General features: G+C 45.9%; 1 protein-coding gene across 1 annotated transcript in view; it reads left to right on the top strand.

The window, feature by feature from the left end:
- Positions 1–19311, top strand: part of PTPRN2 (protein tyrosine phosphatase receptor type N2) — a 754508-nt gene that overhangs the window by 305258 nt on the left and 429939 nt on the right. Inside the window, exon 6 of the mRNA XM_039255854.1 lies at positions 4329–4689. Within this exon, the coding sequence (XP_039111785.1) occupies positions 4329–4689 (361 nt within the window). The remainder of the gene's footprint in view (positions 1–4328; positions 4690–19311) is intronic.

The raw sequence follows: 19311 nt of genomic DNA, 5'->3' as shown, positions 1-19311 counted from the left end.
TGTTTGACACATTCTTCCCCCACAGAATGTAGTCTAGAGATTGGCACACCGCATCACTTGTGCTTGGGAAGTGCCAGTAGCAGTGAGGACAGTGATGGTGGTGATGCAGGTGATGGTGGTAAGGACATTGGTGAGGAAGGTGACAGTGGTGAGGGTAGTGATGTGGTGAGGGTGGTGATGTTGTGAGGAAGGTGACGGTGGTGAGGAAGGTGACAGTGGTGAGGAAGGTGACGGTGGTGAGGAAGGTGACGGTGGTGAGGGTGGTGATGGTAGTGAGGACAGTGGTGAGGAAGGTGACGGTGGTGAGGAAGGTGACGGTGGTGAGGGTGGTGATGGTAGTGAGGACAGTGGTGAGGAAGGTGACGGTGATGAGGATGGTGACAGTGGTGAGAAAGGTGACAGTGGTGAGGAAGGTGACAGTGGTGAGGGTGGTGAGGAAGGTGAGGGTGGTGATGCAGGTGATGGTGGTGAAAATGGTGAGGGTGGTGAGGAAGGTGAGGGTGGTGATGCAGGTGATGGTGGTGAAAATGGTGAGGGTGGTGAGGAAGGTGACAGTGGTGATGAAGGTGATGGTGGTGAGGGTGGTGACAATGGTGAGGTAGGTGAGCATGGTAAGGATGGTGACAGGGGTGATGAAGGTGACAGTGATGACCGTGGTGACGACAGGGTGGTGAAGGTGGTGATCAGGCTCCCATAGTGATGATATTGATGGTGATGATGATGTTGGTGGGGATCATGCTGATAGAGATGCTGCCACCGCCTACCATTTATCAAGCACCTCCTCTCGGCCATGTTGAAACCTTTTTACTCTCATTCTTTTACCTGCTTTAAGAAAAAAAGGAACTATATTCCTAATTTTGAAGGTAGTAAAAGTGAAGCACAAAGAGGTTTGATAACTTGTCCAATGCTATGCAGTTTCCACAGAGCTGTGCTGACAGGATCAGGCCAGTCTCCCCAAAGAGCCTTCTTTCCCCGTGGTTGTATCGTGTGGAAGGTGTGGGTGAGCGGACTCTACTCCTCCTGTGGCCACACTGTGGGTTAAGGAATATGCCTGGAGGAATAGAATTTCAGGGTAAATTTCATCACCTGTGGCAGCTCTCAGATGCTTCATGCATAGTGTACCTACCATAGCAGAGGTCTCCAAACTAGATTTCTCTAACATACAGTACCAACAACCAGCGTACCAGAATGGCTATACCATGTGCTGGAAATTGGCAAATTTTTATACTTTTAGGTTGCTAATTTCCAGATTTGGATGACTATAGTCCAAAAAATTATTCAGCATTATTTTAGGAAATGTGACGTTATAAGTTTGTTGAATTAAGACTTAAAACCTCTTCAGAATGGGGGGGGGGTTATGCTCAGTTCAGACAGTGGCCACTAGCACTGTGCCAAGCAAAGTGCTATCATCCTCACTTTACAGATGACTTAGAGATTAAGTACCTCACCAACACAAAGCTCACTAGATTTGTGAGATCGGAGATGTGATTCAAACCCAGGCAGCCTTACCCCAGAATCCAGCCCCATCTACTAGTCTCTCCTCCAAGACTTAAAGCCACAGGAGGAAGCCACCATGAGAATACTCTTGCTGCTGATCTCCCAGTTCCCAGGGCTCCTGGTTATTCGGTGGCGCCCATACCTGGGCCAGCGTCAGATCCCCTGAGGACACCCTAGTACTGGCCATCATTTACAGAGGACCTGGGACGACTTGTAAAAACTGACGTTTTTCTATTATTTCTACTGTTTCCCTACTGAAATATTCTTTTTCCCTCTACCTTAATTTGGCTCAGAGCATAAACAGCCCCAGAATAGACTATTTATCCCAGTTCACTGTGCAGGCTTCCTTTGGGAGTGATTCACTGTGCACTGTGTTCAGTCTGGTTTGTCCTTTACCCGGGGCTTTCCAGTCCAACTATCATTAAAGGCCCTTTGAGTGAAAGCCCTTGGTTAGGCTGCATTCGTGGCAAAAGGAGGAGAGAGGCTTGTGGGCACATTAATGAGGCATTTGGATGCCTTCCCTGGCCCCCAGCACTCTGGCCTGCCCAGGTGTTCAGAGACTGCCTTTCTGAATGGGAGTTCAGGCTGGGCTTAAGATTGACACTTATACCCAATTTGTGGGAAAACTGGAGGGGCTATTTGTGTGGTAGCATTTTATTTTTCTCTCCCTTTCTCTAATGAATCTTCCTTTCTCTGTTCTAAAGAAAATGCAGTTGGTTTCAGCTAGTGCTTGGACAACATTAAACAATTTGGATGACAGCTAAAATCACATCATTTTAGAAATAAAAACAATCTTAGAGATAACGTCGGGTCTCCTTCTTTGACAGAAAATTGAGTCTCTAAAGGTCAAGTGATTTGCCCAAGTTCATATGTGAGAACAGTAACTTAGAACCCTTATCAACCCTAGTTTTCTGATTTCTAACTTGCTGCACCAAAATCTGTCCTGAAAGGCTGAACCCAAGTATTTTTGAAAATAGCCTGACTTGAGAGTCTGAACCATTTGTCTGAAATTCAATGATGGCTGCACATCTTAACTAGATCCCAAGGTCTACTCCCTGTAGACTCAACATTGATGTTGTGCCCTAAGCAAGGTGCACTTAGAAAATATGAATGGGCAAGGTTTTAAAAATTTATGGTTCATGGACCTATTTCACACCGGGGAGGGAGCTCGGAGCACCCCTCCAGCAGAGCTGTAACTTTTCTGAGACCCTCCAAGTTGGAAATTTCTGTGTTTGTCCATGAAATTTTGATGGTCCCACAGTCAGAGGTAGAACATAGAAATTTCTAACATTTTTGTAGCTGTTCCAGGTTGACAACTGGGCCTTGATGTGTCTAGTGGCAAAACAGTCTGTTTCCTCCCAGGAAAATGGGCTAAATAAATGAGGGGGACTTACAGGTGGAGGCTCAATGAAAGACTGTTTTTTATGGATTTGATGTCACATATAATTGTTAAGAGAGACCCCAGCAGCTTTGATGTTACAGAATATTGCTGTTAAAGGAATAAGATATAAAGGTGAATCCAATAATCAGTAAAGAAAGGAGTTATAGTGAAATAAAGACCATAAGACAGGCAATAGGTGCTTCACTCATGGATGGAGAGATGGTTTTGCAACAGTTAACACAAATTCAGGTGATGGAATGGATAGACACTTCTCTTAGGAAGACAAGAAGACCATGACATCATTCACATTCAGGGAAATGCAGATCAAAACCTTAGTGAGCTACCACTTCACACCCTCTGGATGGCTGTAAGGAAACAGATGGCCAACAACAAGCGTTGGTGAGGAGCTCCTGAAACCGGAGTCCTCACACATCACTGGTGGGAATGTAAAATGGTGCCACCATGTTGGAAAACATTCTGGCACTCTCTACAAGTCAAGTGTAGAGTTACCATACTACCCAGCAATTTCACTTCCAGGCATAAACCCAAGAGAAGTGGAAACATATGTCCCCCCAAAACTTGTAGATGAATGCTTATAGATGTATTATTCATAATGGCCAAAAATGAGAAACAACCCAAACGTCCACCAGCTGATGTGTAAAGAAAATGTACTGCATCAGGGCGCCTGGGTGGCTTAGTCGGTTAAGCGTCCGACTTTCACTTAGGTCATGATCTCGCGGTTCGTGGGTTCGAGCCCCGCGTCGGGCTCTGTGCTGACTGCCGGCTCAGAGCCTGGAGCCTGTTTCAATCTGTGACTCCCTCTCTCTCTGACCCTCCCCTGCTCACGCTGTCTCTCTCTCTCTTAGAAATAAAACATTAAAAAAAAAATTTTTTTTTAAATAAAATAAAAAAAAAAAAGAAAATGTACTGCATCTCTAAAACAATATTTTTCAGCTGTGGGAAGGCATGTGGCACTGATGTGTGGATACACCTTGAAAACATCATCTAAGTGAAAGAAGCCAGACACAAAGGCCACATGTTGTGTAATTCCATTTACATAAAATGTCCAAAACAGACCAGTCCATAGAGACAGAAAATATGTTAATGGTTGCCCAAGGCTGGAGGGAGGAGGGATGGGGATGACCACAGGGTTTCTGTTGGGACGGTAACAAGCGTTCTGGTGATGTTCACACTACTCTGGACATACTGGAAACATAGAGTTGGATGTATTTTGTGGTACGTGAATTATATCTTCAGAAAGCTGCTATTAGTAAAGCAGTGCGATACAAATACAGACCATAGAACTCGGTCTACCATTGGAGTGAAAATTGGGGTGTGCATTTCAGAGATGTCGGTGCTATTTAGTGCCTTGAAAATTGAGGTCAAATGCCCTTTCTGCTGGCTGACATGGAGACTCACCTGTTACTGTTCTGATCCTCGGCTCCTGCAGGGTGAGGACCCCCTTGCTGACAGCGTGCTGACCTTCATGGCGCAAACGTCTGCTCTGACTTATGCTCCTGGGCCCGGGGCCGACTACCCTGGGGGCCGCCTGCTGCGGACCCCTGGCCGGCTGCCGCCTGATGAGCTCAGCCCCAAGGTGGATGGCAATGTCAACAGGCAGAAACTGGTCGCTGCGCTGGGCACCTATGCGGCTCGGAAGCCCCCGGCACTCCACGGGGAGGGTGACCCGTGGCCACGAAACCCGCTGCACACGCCGTGGAAAACACCAAGGGTCCTTTCTACACCGGCAGACCCCCGGAAGTGGCCTTCGCCTCCAGGAGACTCCAAAGCCTCCCCAGCCACGGGCGATGGTAAGTTAACCTAGCCCAACCCCCAGGCTTTTGTTGTTTCTGTCTTTCTGGCCCCTGCCCAGGGCCAGCCCTTTCCACTCTACATCTCCTGTGAATGGCTTCTGACGCGTCAGTGCTGCCCCCTAGTCACAGCTGCAGCCAGTGCAGCTAGAGAAAGGGCCTTGGGCACCTTCCCGTGCCTCTGGCGCTTGTAGGAGAGAAGGTGGTAGTATTCATGTCAAGGGAATCCAACTGCAGTGCTGAAGGGAGAGAAGGGCCCTCCTGGGGTATAAAGGGCCACAGCACTTAGACGCCCACCCCACAGAGTCAGCTTCTTTCTTCATTGATGAAGATGCTAAAACAGATTGAGGAACAATGGCCAAATCTCACCCCCAAACTATGCTGGCCACAGAATGTTGTGGAAAATTGAACATGAAGGCTTTTGGATTCAGCATATGTCAAGCCTCAGCACTCCTTATGTTCAAACTTAGGGTCACCTCACATATTTGTGGTTACTTGCCTGTCCCCAAAGAGCCCACTCTGACACCAATGCCCCTTACGATGCAGTGCAGGTGCCGTGGGACCTTTGAAGTGACTTAGTCTCAGCACTGCAGCTTCAGGGTCCTTCCGTGAGTCATGCCCTTCTGTGGCTGTCCCTTGGGGACGCGGTACTTCCTGGTTCTACGCCTCTCTCAGTGCAGAGGGCTCTCTTGTAGTTACCTTCTAGCAACATTTTTCAAAGACCATAAAATATAAAGTGAGATTCTGATAAAATATGATTTCTTCTTTGAAGATATACAAATAATAAAATCAAGAAGATAACAGGTTTTTTAACTGACTGAGAATCACATTAGCATTAGCATTCTACTTTCTATAAGTAATGCCTTAAGTGGATTTGTTCTGGCAGTCTTCTTTTCACTGCTTTTCAGCTAAGTAGCTTCTTGTTCTCTCTCAGTCCACAAAGCCATTATGGCACCTTCTAAATGGAAGGCAAACAAAGTTATAATTAGAGGGAGGTGATGTGCGGCCATTACTAATGCTGTCTTTGCCTTCTTGTCTTGGGAAAGAAAGCTGTGTGAGAAAGCAGAGTGTGCACTTGCCTACGAATTGTTTGCACGTAAGCACCCATCGGTGTGACTGGCGGTGCTCCGCAGGAGGCTGCTGCCGGGAACGGCACCTGTCTCCCAGCACTTCTCCTCTGGGGGTTTCTCCTCTGCTCAGCTGTGAGACAGCCCCGTTACTGGCCCTGCTGCCTCCTGCAACTCCCAGAGTTACTAGCCTCTATCAGTGGCCTTCAGCTGCTCATTTGGCTCTCACAATGTCACTGCACTTCCCGTCTCCCCCCGCTCAGGGTCACCTGACACCTCTGCTGTGAACAGAAAACCACCCCCAGCCACTGGATGGTGGCCAAGCAGTGGCCTCTGCCTGGCCCTCTGGGCCCTGTCCATGGTGCTGACCGTCCCCTTCCAGGCTTCTGCGGTGTGCCCCAGCTTATGTACCCCCATCTCTGTCTCCTTTCCCATCTCCCACAACTTAAAAAAATCCCTTTTATCAACTACTTCTGTCCTAGTTATTGACAATGGGAAGCCCCTACGAAAGGGACTTAAATGCATTAGAGAGCCAGGTGTGTTCCCAGAGTGTGACACCCATGTGTCTGCTAGTGCTCAGGAGCCTTCTGTCGCCCATCACTTGGTACCTTCCATTCTTCTTGACGTCCCGGAGTCGCAGGTCTTTGGGAAAATCCTCTTGGATCTCCATTCTCCAGTGACCCCTATTAACTGCATAATTTGGTTGGCATTTTTTTTTCTGTGCTAACTTGCAATGTTGGTTATCTTTTTATATATACTGTCTTCCCAGCTGCACTTTATGCTTTAAAAGGAGACATGTAAAATGTCAATCACAAAATATGTAGAGTATTGTTACATGAACCCTGGGCATTGCATCACTGGGCTTTAGCAAAAGGCAGCCTCTGGCCTTCCCTGCTACTTCTGAGCCTCCCTTCCCCCCAGTCGTCCAGTGGTTTCGTCTGTTGGTATTTCAGTACTGCACTGCTGGAAGATGAGAACTCGTATATAACCCTAACCACAATAGTTTTATACACATTAAAATGAATAGTAATGTCTTAGTAACATGATCTAATCAGTGCTCAAATTTCTCAGTTGTCATAAATTTTCTTTACAGTGGGTTTTTTTGAAGTGGGATTCAAAGAAGAGCCATTGGCTTGGTGGGTCTGTCTGTTAAGCCCCTTTAAACCTGCAGAAGGTTTCTCCCTCTTCTTTGCTTGTCTCATGGAGTTTTCACATTCTGATTTTGCTGGGTGCATCCTAATGATAACATGTCCCTTCCTCCTGTTTCCTGTGCTCTATACTTTCTGTAAACCTGGAGCCATAGGAGCTAGCCCAACCCAGAGCTCTGGCTGTGGTGTTAACTGTCCAGCAACCAGGCTTCAGAGGTGGTGACAGCGTGCTCTTCTGTGAGGGGGACACTGTTTTGCCGTGTCTTGTTTTAGCATCAGCAGCAGAAGGCCTCTTACGCTCTCTGACAGACTTCAGCTTGGCTGTTTGAAATGTTCGATCTCTCAACAAGAAGAGCGGCTACCCACCCAAGAGGAAAGGCTCCTGGCACCTCGTACCTTACCCCCAGCACATCCCGCAGTCTGCAAGTACATGTTTGTGCAGTTGTTTGACAGATGTTTGTCCTCCTTTATAGACTGCCAGCTTAGGAAGATGGCGCATGGCCTCCTTTGCCCTGTCCACATTCCAGCACCCAGCGTGTGCCTGGCAAAGTGCTTACTGAGTGAACAAACCGGTGTATTCTTCCACATAAATGAGTTTTCATTTCATGTCACCCTCACAAGACGGTATTATTTTCAACCTCAACCTCATTTTCCTGATGAGAAACTGTAGCTCAGAAGTGTACGTGATGGCACTTACCCCAGCTGCCAGATCACTTAAGACAAAGTTGGAGCTCCGAAGAGGCAATCGTATAACATTTAGACTTAAACACAATTTGCTGTGTCACTCTGGCTGATTGCTCCTGGACTCCAGTGCTTTAAGCGAGTATTCAGCTCCCAAGTTTACCTTTTGCTGCTTATTGTGGACAAAAGTATGTGCCTGGCCTCTAGAGGGGGCAGCATGCAAAAGGCCACCGAGGAGCAGGGGTGTCAGCCGGCGCAGGGTGGGTGAAGATTGTGAAGATTGCCCTTCTTACATTATTATGAAAAAGAACAAGAAAAGACAACTTTCCCTTAAATTTGCAGTCCAGGGGCTTCCTGAAAATAACTCTTGGACTCTGTGCACTAGGATTTAATTGGTGTTCAATAATAGCAGATACCCGGGTGGGCCATTTCACATCACTGCCTGGAAAACCACCCGTACCATTTTGCCACCCAGCCTGTGGTCCCTGTGGAGTGTGCAGGTGGATCCAGTGTGCCGTGAGCACAGACTCCCCAGGCGCAGTGCTCTGTACAAACCCAGTTTCACCTTGGGAGCCACAGCAAGAGAGTGGGATGGGAGGGGTGGAGGGCTGCTGTGCCCTCAGGATGTTCCGGTGTGTATGGCTGGCTGTCGCAGACACCCCAAGGGCTGCTACCTGGAAGGGAGACCCTGTGGTCATGCAAAGGGCAAGGAGTGCCCGTGTGACACAGAGAAGGCACTGTCCCTCTGCAGCACGATCAAATCTAGCTTGCGACAGTGTCACTTACAGGGACAGGGAGACCCACCCATACCTGCCGCTAGAGAAGCGCTAAATAAATCGAGCTACTGACCCAATGTGTATGTTCATTTGGTAAAAGGTTATCATCGAAAAGACACCCTCTTTCTTCATTTATTCATTATTTACATCCCATCATCTTTTAAAAAGCTTTAAAGCAGTGCCGACTTGCAAGAAAGACCATGTGCTGTGTGCTGTGTGTGGATTCGAGTTCCACTGTAAGGTGGAGCACCTGCATGTGCACTCTTCCGTCGACATAGTGCTGCAATTTCCAGATCCGTTTGCTGTGGGGATCAACTTGTAAGTGATTACTTATTGTGCTGTTTACCAGTTATAAGACAACAAATGACCACCCTGCAGAACTTGGGCGGTAGGTGTGCAGAAAGAAGTGGACAAAAATCACTCCAGCTTACCTCCTGAGTGAGAGCTACAGGCGTGGTATGTGCATCCTCTACAGCTGTGTGTGTGTCTGAGGCCCCTCTGAGCAAGGCGAGCCGGGTGTCGTCGTCCGTCCCTTTAATGGCTCACAGGGTGAGTTCTTCCTCCAGCCTGGGATTAGACCCTGGTGAGCCCTGTGAACTCTGCTCACTCTTACGCAGTAGACAGTTCCATGCCCACTTTCTACATCTAAGTTTTTAGAAATTGTGGTAAAATACACGTGACCTAAAACTGACCATCTTAATCATTTTGAGGGCACAGCTCAGCGGCGTTGAGGACATACACCCTGTTGTGTGGCTGTCACCACCAGCATCTCCAGGACATTATCATCTTCCCAAACTGAGACTGTCCCCATCAGACACTAACTTCCCCTCCCTCTCCCCCAGCATCCAGCGCCCACCCTCTGCTCTGTCTCTGTGGACCTGACGGCTCCAGGGACCTCGCAGAAGTGGGATCACGGGGAGTTTGTCCCTGTGTGACTGGCTGGTCTCACTGAGCACGTGCTCCAGGCTCGTCCGTGCTGCCGGGGTCGGGCTCTCCCTCCTCTTCCAGGCAGAATGATATTCCATTGTACGGATAATACCATGTTTTATCAATCTGTTGATGGACACTTGGGTTGGTTCTATCTTTCGGCTATTCTAATATATTTAAATTTCTAAATAACTTTTGCATTATAAAATTATGATATGCTTATTTTAGAAAGATCCAATTATTATAGAGTGTGCACGGTGACATCTGAAGTTTGTTCACAGCCAGTCCCTCTATGACTGCCCCATACTCAGAAGTAAACTGCCACACTGTGTTTGCGTGTCCTTCAGATTTCCCATCTAAAACCAGTGACCCATGCATATACAAGTACCCATAATCTGTGTTTTTACAAATGGGATCCTGGTGTTGTAAGATACTGGATCTTCTTTCTGAGCTTTGGAAAATCTTGATGTCTATCTGTGTCAGCATCTCTGGACCTGCCTCCTTGTTGGAAGATGCAGTGTCTTTTATTTCACTGCTCCATCGCCCAGTTAATGAACTTGGAGCATGCTTGTCTCACTCCATATATTGTTGGCATCATTAAATACGTTTCCACCACATTTTTAAAGAGAGGTATAATCATCTAATCATCACTGTATGTAGATACCACAATACATTTAAATCAGTTCTACATCTCTATACAGTTGACTCTTGAACAGTGTGTGAATTAGAGGTGTCAACCCTCTGTGTACTTGAAAATATGCACATAACTTCTGACTCCTCAAATCCTTAACTACTAATAGCCTACTGTTGACTGGAAGCCTTACTGATAATACAAAAATTCATTAACATATATTCTGTATTTTATGTGTATTCTTACAATACAGTAAGCTGGGAAAAAGGAAATGTTATTTAAGAAAACCCTAAGACAGACAAAATATGTTTACAGTACTCTGTCCTATAAAAAGTCCATGTATAAGTGGACATATGCAATTCCAAGCTGCATTGCTCAAGGGACAACTGCATGTTTATTAAATTATATAGATTTTGTTGATCGTTGCTCTTCACATAATGGCACCATTCACCATTAACATCTTCGTGCATAGATCTTTGCAGACCATAGGCCCTTGATTGTAGTTTTCCCCAGCCTCAGTGGTCACTGAGTTTAAACAAATCCTAAAGTCGTTCTTTTTCCTTTTTTTAAGAGACTATTTTTTAGAAGTTTTAGGTTCACAGCAAAATTAAAGGGAAGGTATAGAGATTTCCCAGGTACCTCCTGCCCCCCCACCACACAACCTCCCCCATAAACAAGATCCCCCACCAGAGGGTTAAATTTGTTACAACTGAGGAGCCTGTATTGACACATCATTATCACCATAGTTTGGGGTTTAGTTAGGGTTCACTCTTGGTGTTTTACATTCTGCAGGTTTGGACAAATGTGCAATGACACGTGTCCATCATTATAGGATCATACAGAGTAGTTTCACTGCCCTGCAAGCCTTCTGTGCTCCTCCCGCGCATCCCTCTCCCTCCCAATCCTCCAACCACGGAAACTTTTACTGTCTCCATTGTTTTGCCTTTTCCAGAATGTCCTAGTATTGAAATCCTACAGTGTGTAGTTTTTTTACATTGGCTTCTTTAGTAATATGCATTAAAAATTTTTTTTAATGTTTTATTTATTTCTAGGAGAGAGAGAGAGACAGCATGAGCAGGGGAGGGTCAGAGAGAGAGGGAATCACAGACTCTGAAACAGGCTCCAGGCTCTGAGCTGGCAGTCAGCACAGCGCCCGATGCGGGGCCCGAACCCACGAACTGCGAGATCATGACCTGAGCGAAAGTCGGACGCTTAACCGACTAAGCCACCCAGGCGCCCCTAGTAATATGCATTTAAAGTTCTCCCATGTGTATTCACGGCTTGACAGCTCATTTCTTTTTAGCACTGAATAATATTCCATTGTCTGGATGGACAAAAGTTTAAATTATCCATTAACCTACTGAGGGACATCTTGGTTGCTTCCAATTTTTCGGCAGTTAATGAATAAAGCTGCCATAATATAAACACATGCGCAGGTGTTTGTGCGGGTATGAGTTTTTAACTCCTTTGGGTAAATTCCAAGGAGGATGACTGCTGGGTCCAAGAGTTTTATGTTTGTGGTGTATAGTTGGGCTTGTGATACGTTTTGAGTTAATTTTTATGAATGGTGAAAGTCTGTGTCTAGATTTACTTTTTTGCACGTGGATGTCCAGTTGTTCCAGCAACATTTGCTGCAAAGACTGTCTTCGTTCCATTGTATTGCCTTTGCTCCTTTTCAAAGATCAGTTGACTATTCTTATTTGGGTCTGTTTTTGGGCTTTCCAGATCTGTATGTCTGTTCTTTCACCAGTACTATGCTGTCTTACTTTCAAGTAATGTCAGACCTCCAACCTTTTTATTCCTCCTTCAGTATTGGGTTAGCTATTCTGGGTCTCTTCCTTCTCCATATAAACTTTAGAATAAGTTTGTCCGTATCCACAAAATAGCTTGCTGGGATTTTGATTGGGATTGCACTGAATTATAGATCACATTGGAAAGAACTGACATCTTGGCAGTATTGAGTTTTCCTATCCATGAACATGGAATATCTCTCCAGTTATTTAGTTCTCTGATTTCTTTCATCAGAATTTTGTAGCTTTCTTCATGTAGATTTTGTGAATATTTTGGCTAAAGTCATTCTTTCCATTCAAGTATCAGTGATGACAACTAAATTATGGAAACCACCTTAGGGGATGAGTCACATACAGTTTTCCAAATAGTTAACTAGAGCCAATGACAAATAATATGCAGTGTGCCCACTGGTAGAAGTTCCCAGTGTAATTCTTGCTCACTGATAACACTCAAAACCAAACCAAACAGGAAACAAAATCTCTAACCAATCTGTTGGAATTTTTTCTTTATTATCTTAATTCCACTGGCTTCCTGTGGAGCCCAGATTAGGAATTAGGAGAGTTTAATATTATTGCTCTGCTAACTTTTACTCTAGGTATTTCCTATGCCAGCTCCTTCCCAACATACCTTGTTGTATTTTTCGATTCACATGTCTTACTGTATTACAGGTTGAATGGCCAAAGTAATGAGTGCCCTCATCCCCTGCCCCTAAATCTGTATAAAATGGATTCTATTGTGTTGATATGGAATGTTTACAGGAACGGAAGTCTGAGACACTTTCTTTTAACTGCTGGCTGTGCAGTTTCCTAACTATGTGACTCTTAGCAAGTTTACTCATGAATTCACTCATTTATAGAACACCTACTGTGTGCCAACCAGTCATGTAGCCTTTCTTATTCTCTTCCCTCATTTGAGATAAGAATGTTGGATAGGTGTGTTTTGCGACCTCTTCCTGTTTGAACTTTCTGTAATTGTGAAGCCCCTGTATTTGCCAGCTGTGTTGTCTATTTCCTGATTTGTGTTGATGGTGGGAGTCCCAGCCTGAAAACTCATACAGAGCAAAAGTATACCCTGCATCCCGCAACCTCAGGAAGGCACTGAACCAGGACCTTTTCTTTCATGGCAACAGTGATCGAATATTGAAAAACCAGATTCAAGTGCTTCTATCGCCCTGGAGAATATATGCCCACAATTTAGGGGTCATTTTCACTTGAAAGAAAGCACTTGCTGCCTTTTTCATTTTTGAAAAATCCATTCATATTTGAGTGAAGGCCAGTGTTGCTTGCTCTAAATCCTTTTTGTTTAAGAAAAACAGGACCAAGGGTCATGTGGGTGGCTCAGTTGGTTAAGCCTCTGACTCTTGATTTCGGCTCAGGTCATGATCTCACAGTTCATGGGTTTGAGCCTCCCATGCGGGTTCTCTCTCTCAACATAAATAAATAAATAAATAAATAAATAAATAAATAAATAAATGTAAAAAAAAAATAACCAGGACCAAATTGGCCACTTAATTACGAGAGTAAAGAGGCCGCCTTTCAGAGCCTGCCCCATGAGGAACTGTCAATAAACTCTGTCCTGGCTTCGTGCCCTTCCCTGGGGCTTATGAGCATCTTCTAGAACATAAGGAAGAAGGCACCGGTGTTATCAAAGTACTCCTCCTCTCAGTGACATTTAGTCTCCTATTTGGTATAAAATGCTTGAAGCCTTTATGTTAGCCCATCACCATGCTGTGAGGTCAGCAGACAGTCCACTTTCTGCCAGGGTGGAGGAGAGGCAAGAGCAGGGAAGAGGAATCTCTGGGTGTCACTCTGTGGCTCACAGAGCAGGAAAATGGCTCCTCTTGTTTTGCTTTCTGAGTTCACCCCACCTGCCCAGCATCCCTGAAGTGGACGCGCCTGGTTGGCTTGCTCAGATGTGCCAGGAGAGCAGCTATGTATAATTGGGGACCCTGACTCTGCATTGCCTCCACCTCATGCTTTCCTCCTTGCCTGAGAAATGGCTTCCCTCAACTTCTGCAGCAGCAAAGAGTACTGGATTCAAAGGAACCTGGGGGGTCATGCACTCTGCCCCCACATGAGAAGTGTCTTTAATAACATTTCTGGCAGGTGAACTGTCAACCTTCCCTTAAGTACCTATGAGTTCATTACTTCCCTACAAGGTCCATTCCGTGAGAAGCCAGTTCTTTTTTCTAGAAAGTTCTTTACACAGAATTTTGAGCTGAAATTTGCCTCTGTTATATGGAGAGTGGGTAGGGCCCCTAGATGACCTACTGCAGCCATTTATTCCTGCCGCCTTCCACCAGGAAGGCCTCCTAGAACAACACAGAACAAGTGCACTCTCCCTGCTGCCCCTCACATATAATGCCATTTTCCCGCCACGTTTCCAACCTGAGAACTCTGGTGTAGTGGAGATCTCTGACTCTGACTTTTGCCTTCCAAAGGCACAGAGTGTGTCTCAGGGAAGAGCTGAAGAGTTAGAAGGCATTTTTCTTCCTCCCACATGTGAGAATATTGGTGGTCCCCACAGAGTAGAGCTGGGGTCTTGAGTTCCCAGGGCACTGTAGTCAGTGATTGCTTTGGGTGTGATCATTGGTTGAGTTCTTAGCTGAAGAGATGGATTAACCACATGCACCTGGTTCTCCACCTGATAGAACTTGGCTACAAAGAGGGAATTCAACAACTCTCACCATTAAGGGGATATTTCTATGACTGGGATCCAAATACTCTGCTGGTTTAGCCTATTAGACTAATATAGAAAAAATTCAGTTACTACTCCTGGATGTCTCTGGAAAGTTTTATATTATTGTCTTGCATTTGCCATCCAGTATATGTCTATGCCACCTCCCCTTGTCATAAGTTAGTTAACATCCTGAGTGTGCAGACTCATGTTAATATGAATTTCAAGTGAAACATCCTTTAGAAAACAATTTGACTGCCACTCCCATCACCAACTGAAGTGGCAAAATTGATGCCAAACCTAATTTGAGATTTTTTGGTTCTTTGTCTTGGTATTACACGTAAGAGACTGCGTGATTATGATGGTGATGATGATGATGGTGATAATGGTGGTGGTGGTGGTGGGGAGGATGATGGTGATGGTGGTAGTGGTGATGATGATGGTGGTGGTGATTATGATGGTGATTATGATGATTGTGGTCATGGTGGTCATGGTGATGATGATGGTAGTGATGGTGGTGGTGGTACTGGTAATGGTGATGATGGTGATGATGGTGATGGCGATGATCGATAGTGATGGTGATAGTGATGATTGTGATGACAATGGTGATGATGGTGGTGGAGACGGTGATGTTGGAGTGTGTTTACACATGGCTAAATTGCATACTTTCCATATATGCATAGTGATAAAGGTATTTAGGAGAAAAAGCCGTTATATATGAATCACATCTTTGTTAAAGCAGTTTTGTAGTCAGGTTATCTGCACGAAATTGCTTATTTTCTAAAGCTTATACCATTTTGTCTGGGGGACCCTATTAAGACATATAATTTCCGTAGGTCAGGCTTGCAGCAGTTGTGCCTGTGAGTTGATCTCCTACTCCAGGCCTTACATATTTGATGTCCTGACATTTGTGTAATTGCTCTGCTAGAGCCCACTTGGAGCACTGAAAGCTACTTAAAATGTCATTATAAGCTGGCCGGGTCTTGGAATTATATGGTGCAGTTGATGGAACAAAAGAATGTTCCACTTTGATGCGTGTAGTATTTGATTGTGCTCTGTGCTGTGGTCCCTTTTCAATCCACCAGGGCTAGCTGGACTTTTAAAAAAGAATTTCTTGATTTCTGTCCATCCTCCCATGACTGACCGTGGATGCCTTTGAGGTAACTCGGTGTGGCTTACAGTGGTGGCAGGGGAGGTGATTTCTGATAGACATTAATTGCTGTCATCTAAGCTGCTCGGCCACTTCAAATCTCCCATTGCATACCTAAGGTTTTTTAAAGTTATTTTTCCCTAATGAAACCTGAAAAGTTTCTTTTTTAGATGAGAGGAGGCAATTTTAGGAATTATATTGTATTATTCCATTTTGAAGGTAGATATTTCTTATTATAGTCATTCTAAGAGGTCCATGGAAAGTCTCTCCTGATGTTTGATCTTTATCTTGAAGAACATGAGTTTTATCATGTGGTCATCCATTCCTGTGCTTCTCCAGATAATGAGACTAGACCGAAGGAAGCTGAAGAAAGAAGAGGTATGGTACAATAAGAAAGAATTTCTCTAAGTTCTTAAATATGGGAACAGATTACTAGAAGAGGAACACAATTTCATGTTCACTGTACTGATTATGAGAAATGTGGGAGACAGTCTACACACTTTATTTTGTTTTCGCAGTAAACCCTTCAAGTGGGAATTATTGACTTCCCACCTCCCCCATCTTCCATACCCCGGATTATTTTGTCCGTAGCCCTTATCAGCACCAGACATTCTATGTATTTATATTTTCAATTGCTTATTTTCTTTCTCTTCTGATATGGATGAATGTTTCACGAAAGCCAGGGCTTTGTTAACTGCTTTATGCCTGCACCTGGGAAGTAGCTGTGCGTAGAAAATGTGCAATAAACATTTGTGGAAGGAAGGAAAGAATGGAGGAGGGGAGGAAGGGAGGAAAGGGGAGGAAGGAATATTCCATCTCTTGAACTCTTATTTAAATTTGAGTGCCTCTGGGAGGCATAAATCACTCACTAATGATCAGTCACCTCAATGAGACCTAGAATGAATCCCTGGCACCGTGGGCAGCAGAGAGGCTGCCTGAGGAGCAGTCTGGGTGGTGGTGTGTAGGGTATGTAGGGCCTTCTGACACGTGGGGGCAGGGCCAGCCCCTGGACTCATACACAGAAGACGACGCGAGGGGGTGAGGGATACAAACGTTGCCACACACAGGTGTGAGAATCTAGCCTGCGTCACAGCTTTGTCTGAGGCCAGATTTGCTGCAAATCAGGGTGAGAATAGTCACCGTGGTCATTCTTGTGCCCCTTTACATTGCACATCCGGCACAATAATCCCGTCAGGGTGCCTGGGTGGCTTAGTCGGTTAAGCGTCGGCTTTCGCTTAGGTCATGATCTCGCGGTTCGCGTGTTCGAGCCCCGCATCGGGCTGTGTGCTGACTGCCAGCTCAGAGCCTGGAACCTGTTTCAGAGTCTGTGTCTCCCTCTCTCTCTGACCCTCCCCTGCTCATGCTCTCTCTCTCTCTCTCTCTCTCTCTCTCTCTCTCCTAGAAATAAATAAAAATATTTAAAAAAAAAATAATCGTGTCAGGTGTGTCCCTGCGTCTGGAATTAGAGGGGTGCTGGAGACAGTGGGACTCTGTGAGGAACGTTCTGCCCAGGCAGACAGGAAACCTTGGCTCAAGGGCTTAACTTGGCCTGAAATGTCGTCCCAGGGGAGGTAAAAGACATCCTCTGCCGGCTGCTGTTGGGTGCAGAGCGGGGCAGGGCAGGGATTCCCTGGTGGGGAGCCCGGTTAGCACGCACACCCCAGCTCTGCACTGCCAGGGCTGTGTGAGCGACCGGCGGCAAGTCCTTGGTTAGCCAAGGCGCTTGGGAATGAAATGTTTTTGTTCAGTGAATGTTCTGGTGACGTTTGCATTCACCAGAAACACATTTTTGATTCGACATTTGTTAAAAATTTCCGATACATGTATTGATCCATTTCCTGTCTTGGTGGGTGGTGTGCACAGGGACCATGCGCACAGGGACCGTGTGCGCAGGGAGCCACAGAGCGCCGTGACAGGCCGCGTCCCTGCAGCCTGGCTCCTGCTGTTAGGCGCTTGCCCTTTCTCCCCTTTTATGCCGTCACCGCAGCCCTGCAGACAGACCGCTTAGAGTGGGTGTGTCTATACTGTCAGAGGCATAATAAGCAGCAAAGTCAAAGACTGGTGCTTACTTTTTAGTTTTGGTTCTTTTGTCATGTATTTTATTAATTTTCTATTTAAAATATACTCTTGACATTTTTAATGAAAAGTTTGCTCAGGGTAACTGAGACCCCAAAATTTATACATCATATTTTTTCCCAAAAGATATAATCTGGGTTTATCTGTTTTAAAAATGAGTAAATTAATTGGGTTGCCTTCATTAGAAATTAAAAATAATAAAAAATTTAAAAACATTTTTAGCAAAAATTAAGTTTTATATTTTTATAGTTTAAAAGTTTTATAGTGACATTTGTCAGATGTAAGTTTGTCAATTTAATTGTTAGTTTCTGAGGGTAAAATGTAGGAAGTGATTTACAAGTAGATTTAAAGTTTGGAGGTTGGTTGAATTTCAGGAAAGACATTTGCCGGCAGATGGGGTAATAAGTGACAGTTTGGGGAGCGTGTCAGCTCAAATACTTGCCTGTTTTGGGAGGAGAATGGAGTCACTTTTTTTTTTTTAATTTTTTTTAATGTTTTATTTATTTCTAGGAGAGAGAGAGAGAGAGAGAGACAGTGTGAGCAGGGGAGGGTCAGAGAGAGAGGGAGTCACAGACTGAAACAGGCTCCAGGCTCTGAGCTGGCAGTCAGCACAGAGCCCGACACAGGGCTCGAACCCACGAACCGCGAGATCATGACCTGAGCGAAAGTCGGACGCTTAACCGACTAAGCCACCCAGGCGCCCCGAACGGGATCACTTTTTGAGTCGTGCTGTCATTTGAAGTTCTTGTAGGGCCTCTACAGTTGGTCTGTCCCATATGTTGAGTTTGCTTAATACTGTCCAGTCGTCAAGTCCCTCTGGCTGTGCGTGTGAATCCTGTTGTAGCTCTGAAGCAACCGTGCCTTTAATTCTCTGTCCTTCCTCATGGTGATTCCTGTTCCCAGGTCCCGAACACAAGGGGTGCCCAGTACCAGTTAGTGAAGTGACTAGGTGAATGGATGGGAGGGTGGGTGGGGGAGTGGGTGGGGGAGTGGATGGGTGGGTGCATGTGTGGGTGGGTGGATGAGAGGGTAGGTGGGTGGGTTGGAGAGTGGATGGACGGAGCCTGGGGTCGGACTTTAATAACTGAGTTTCACATGTTTTTATATGTACGTTAAGACTTTGGCAAAGAACCGGCTCACAAAGCATAACCTCAAAGTGAATGTTGAACCAGCCAGGAGGCAGCATCGCCTGGCACAGCCAAGCGTTCTGGGGCACCGACAGTGTGTTCTCTGCTTGTTGCTTGCGAAGACGCTGAACCGTAGCCAGAGCTCAGCACAGACGCCCCGGCCTCTGTGTTTACAGTGGGGTGTGAGGGGTGAAAAGCAGTGGGGGCTGCGGGACTCATGACTGTCAGCTCCTTGTCACGGTCATACTTAGAGATGTCACTCACTCGTGGTGCCGCCCCGGGTAAGTGATTCACAGGCCTGGCTCACTTGTCCCCGTTTTACACGGAAGGGAACTGCGCACCAGGAAGAGTAAGGGGCTTGGCTGACCGCACCCTGGGGTGCCAGCCGGGAGCCGTGTGTGCCGCCCGTCAGCTCTCGGCTCCCGGAAGCAGTCCTGGCCACGTGTAGTGCTCTTTCTCCCAAGTGGCAGAGTGCACGACCCCAACCGCCCACCCCCCAGGAAGGAGTCAACTTTCCTTCATGCGAGTCTGGCTCGGCAGCCCCCGGGGGAACACATAGTGACCGATGAGAA

This window comes from Hyaena hyaena, unplaced genomic scaffold (assembly GCF_003009895.1).
Source record: "Hyaena hyaena isolate Hyena2069 unplaced genomic scaffold, ASM300989v1 scaffold_548, whole genome shotgun sequence".
Classification (NCBI taxonomy): domain Eukaryota; kingdom Metazoa; phylum Chordata; class Mammalia; order Carnivora; family Hyaenidae; genus Hyaena; species Hyaena hyaena.
Note: the sequence above shows the minus strand (reverse complement) of the source record. Positions and strands in the feature narration are given on the sequence as shown.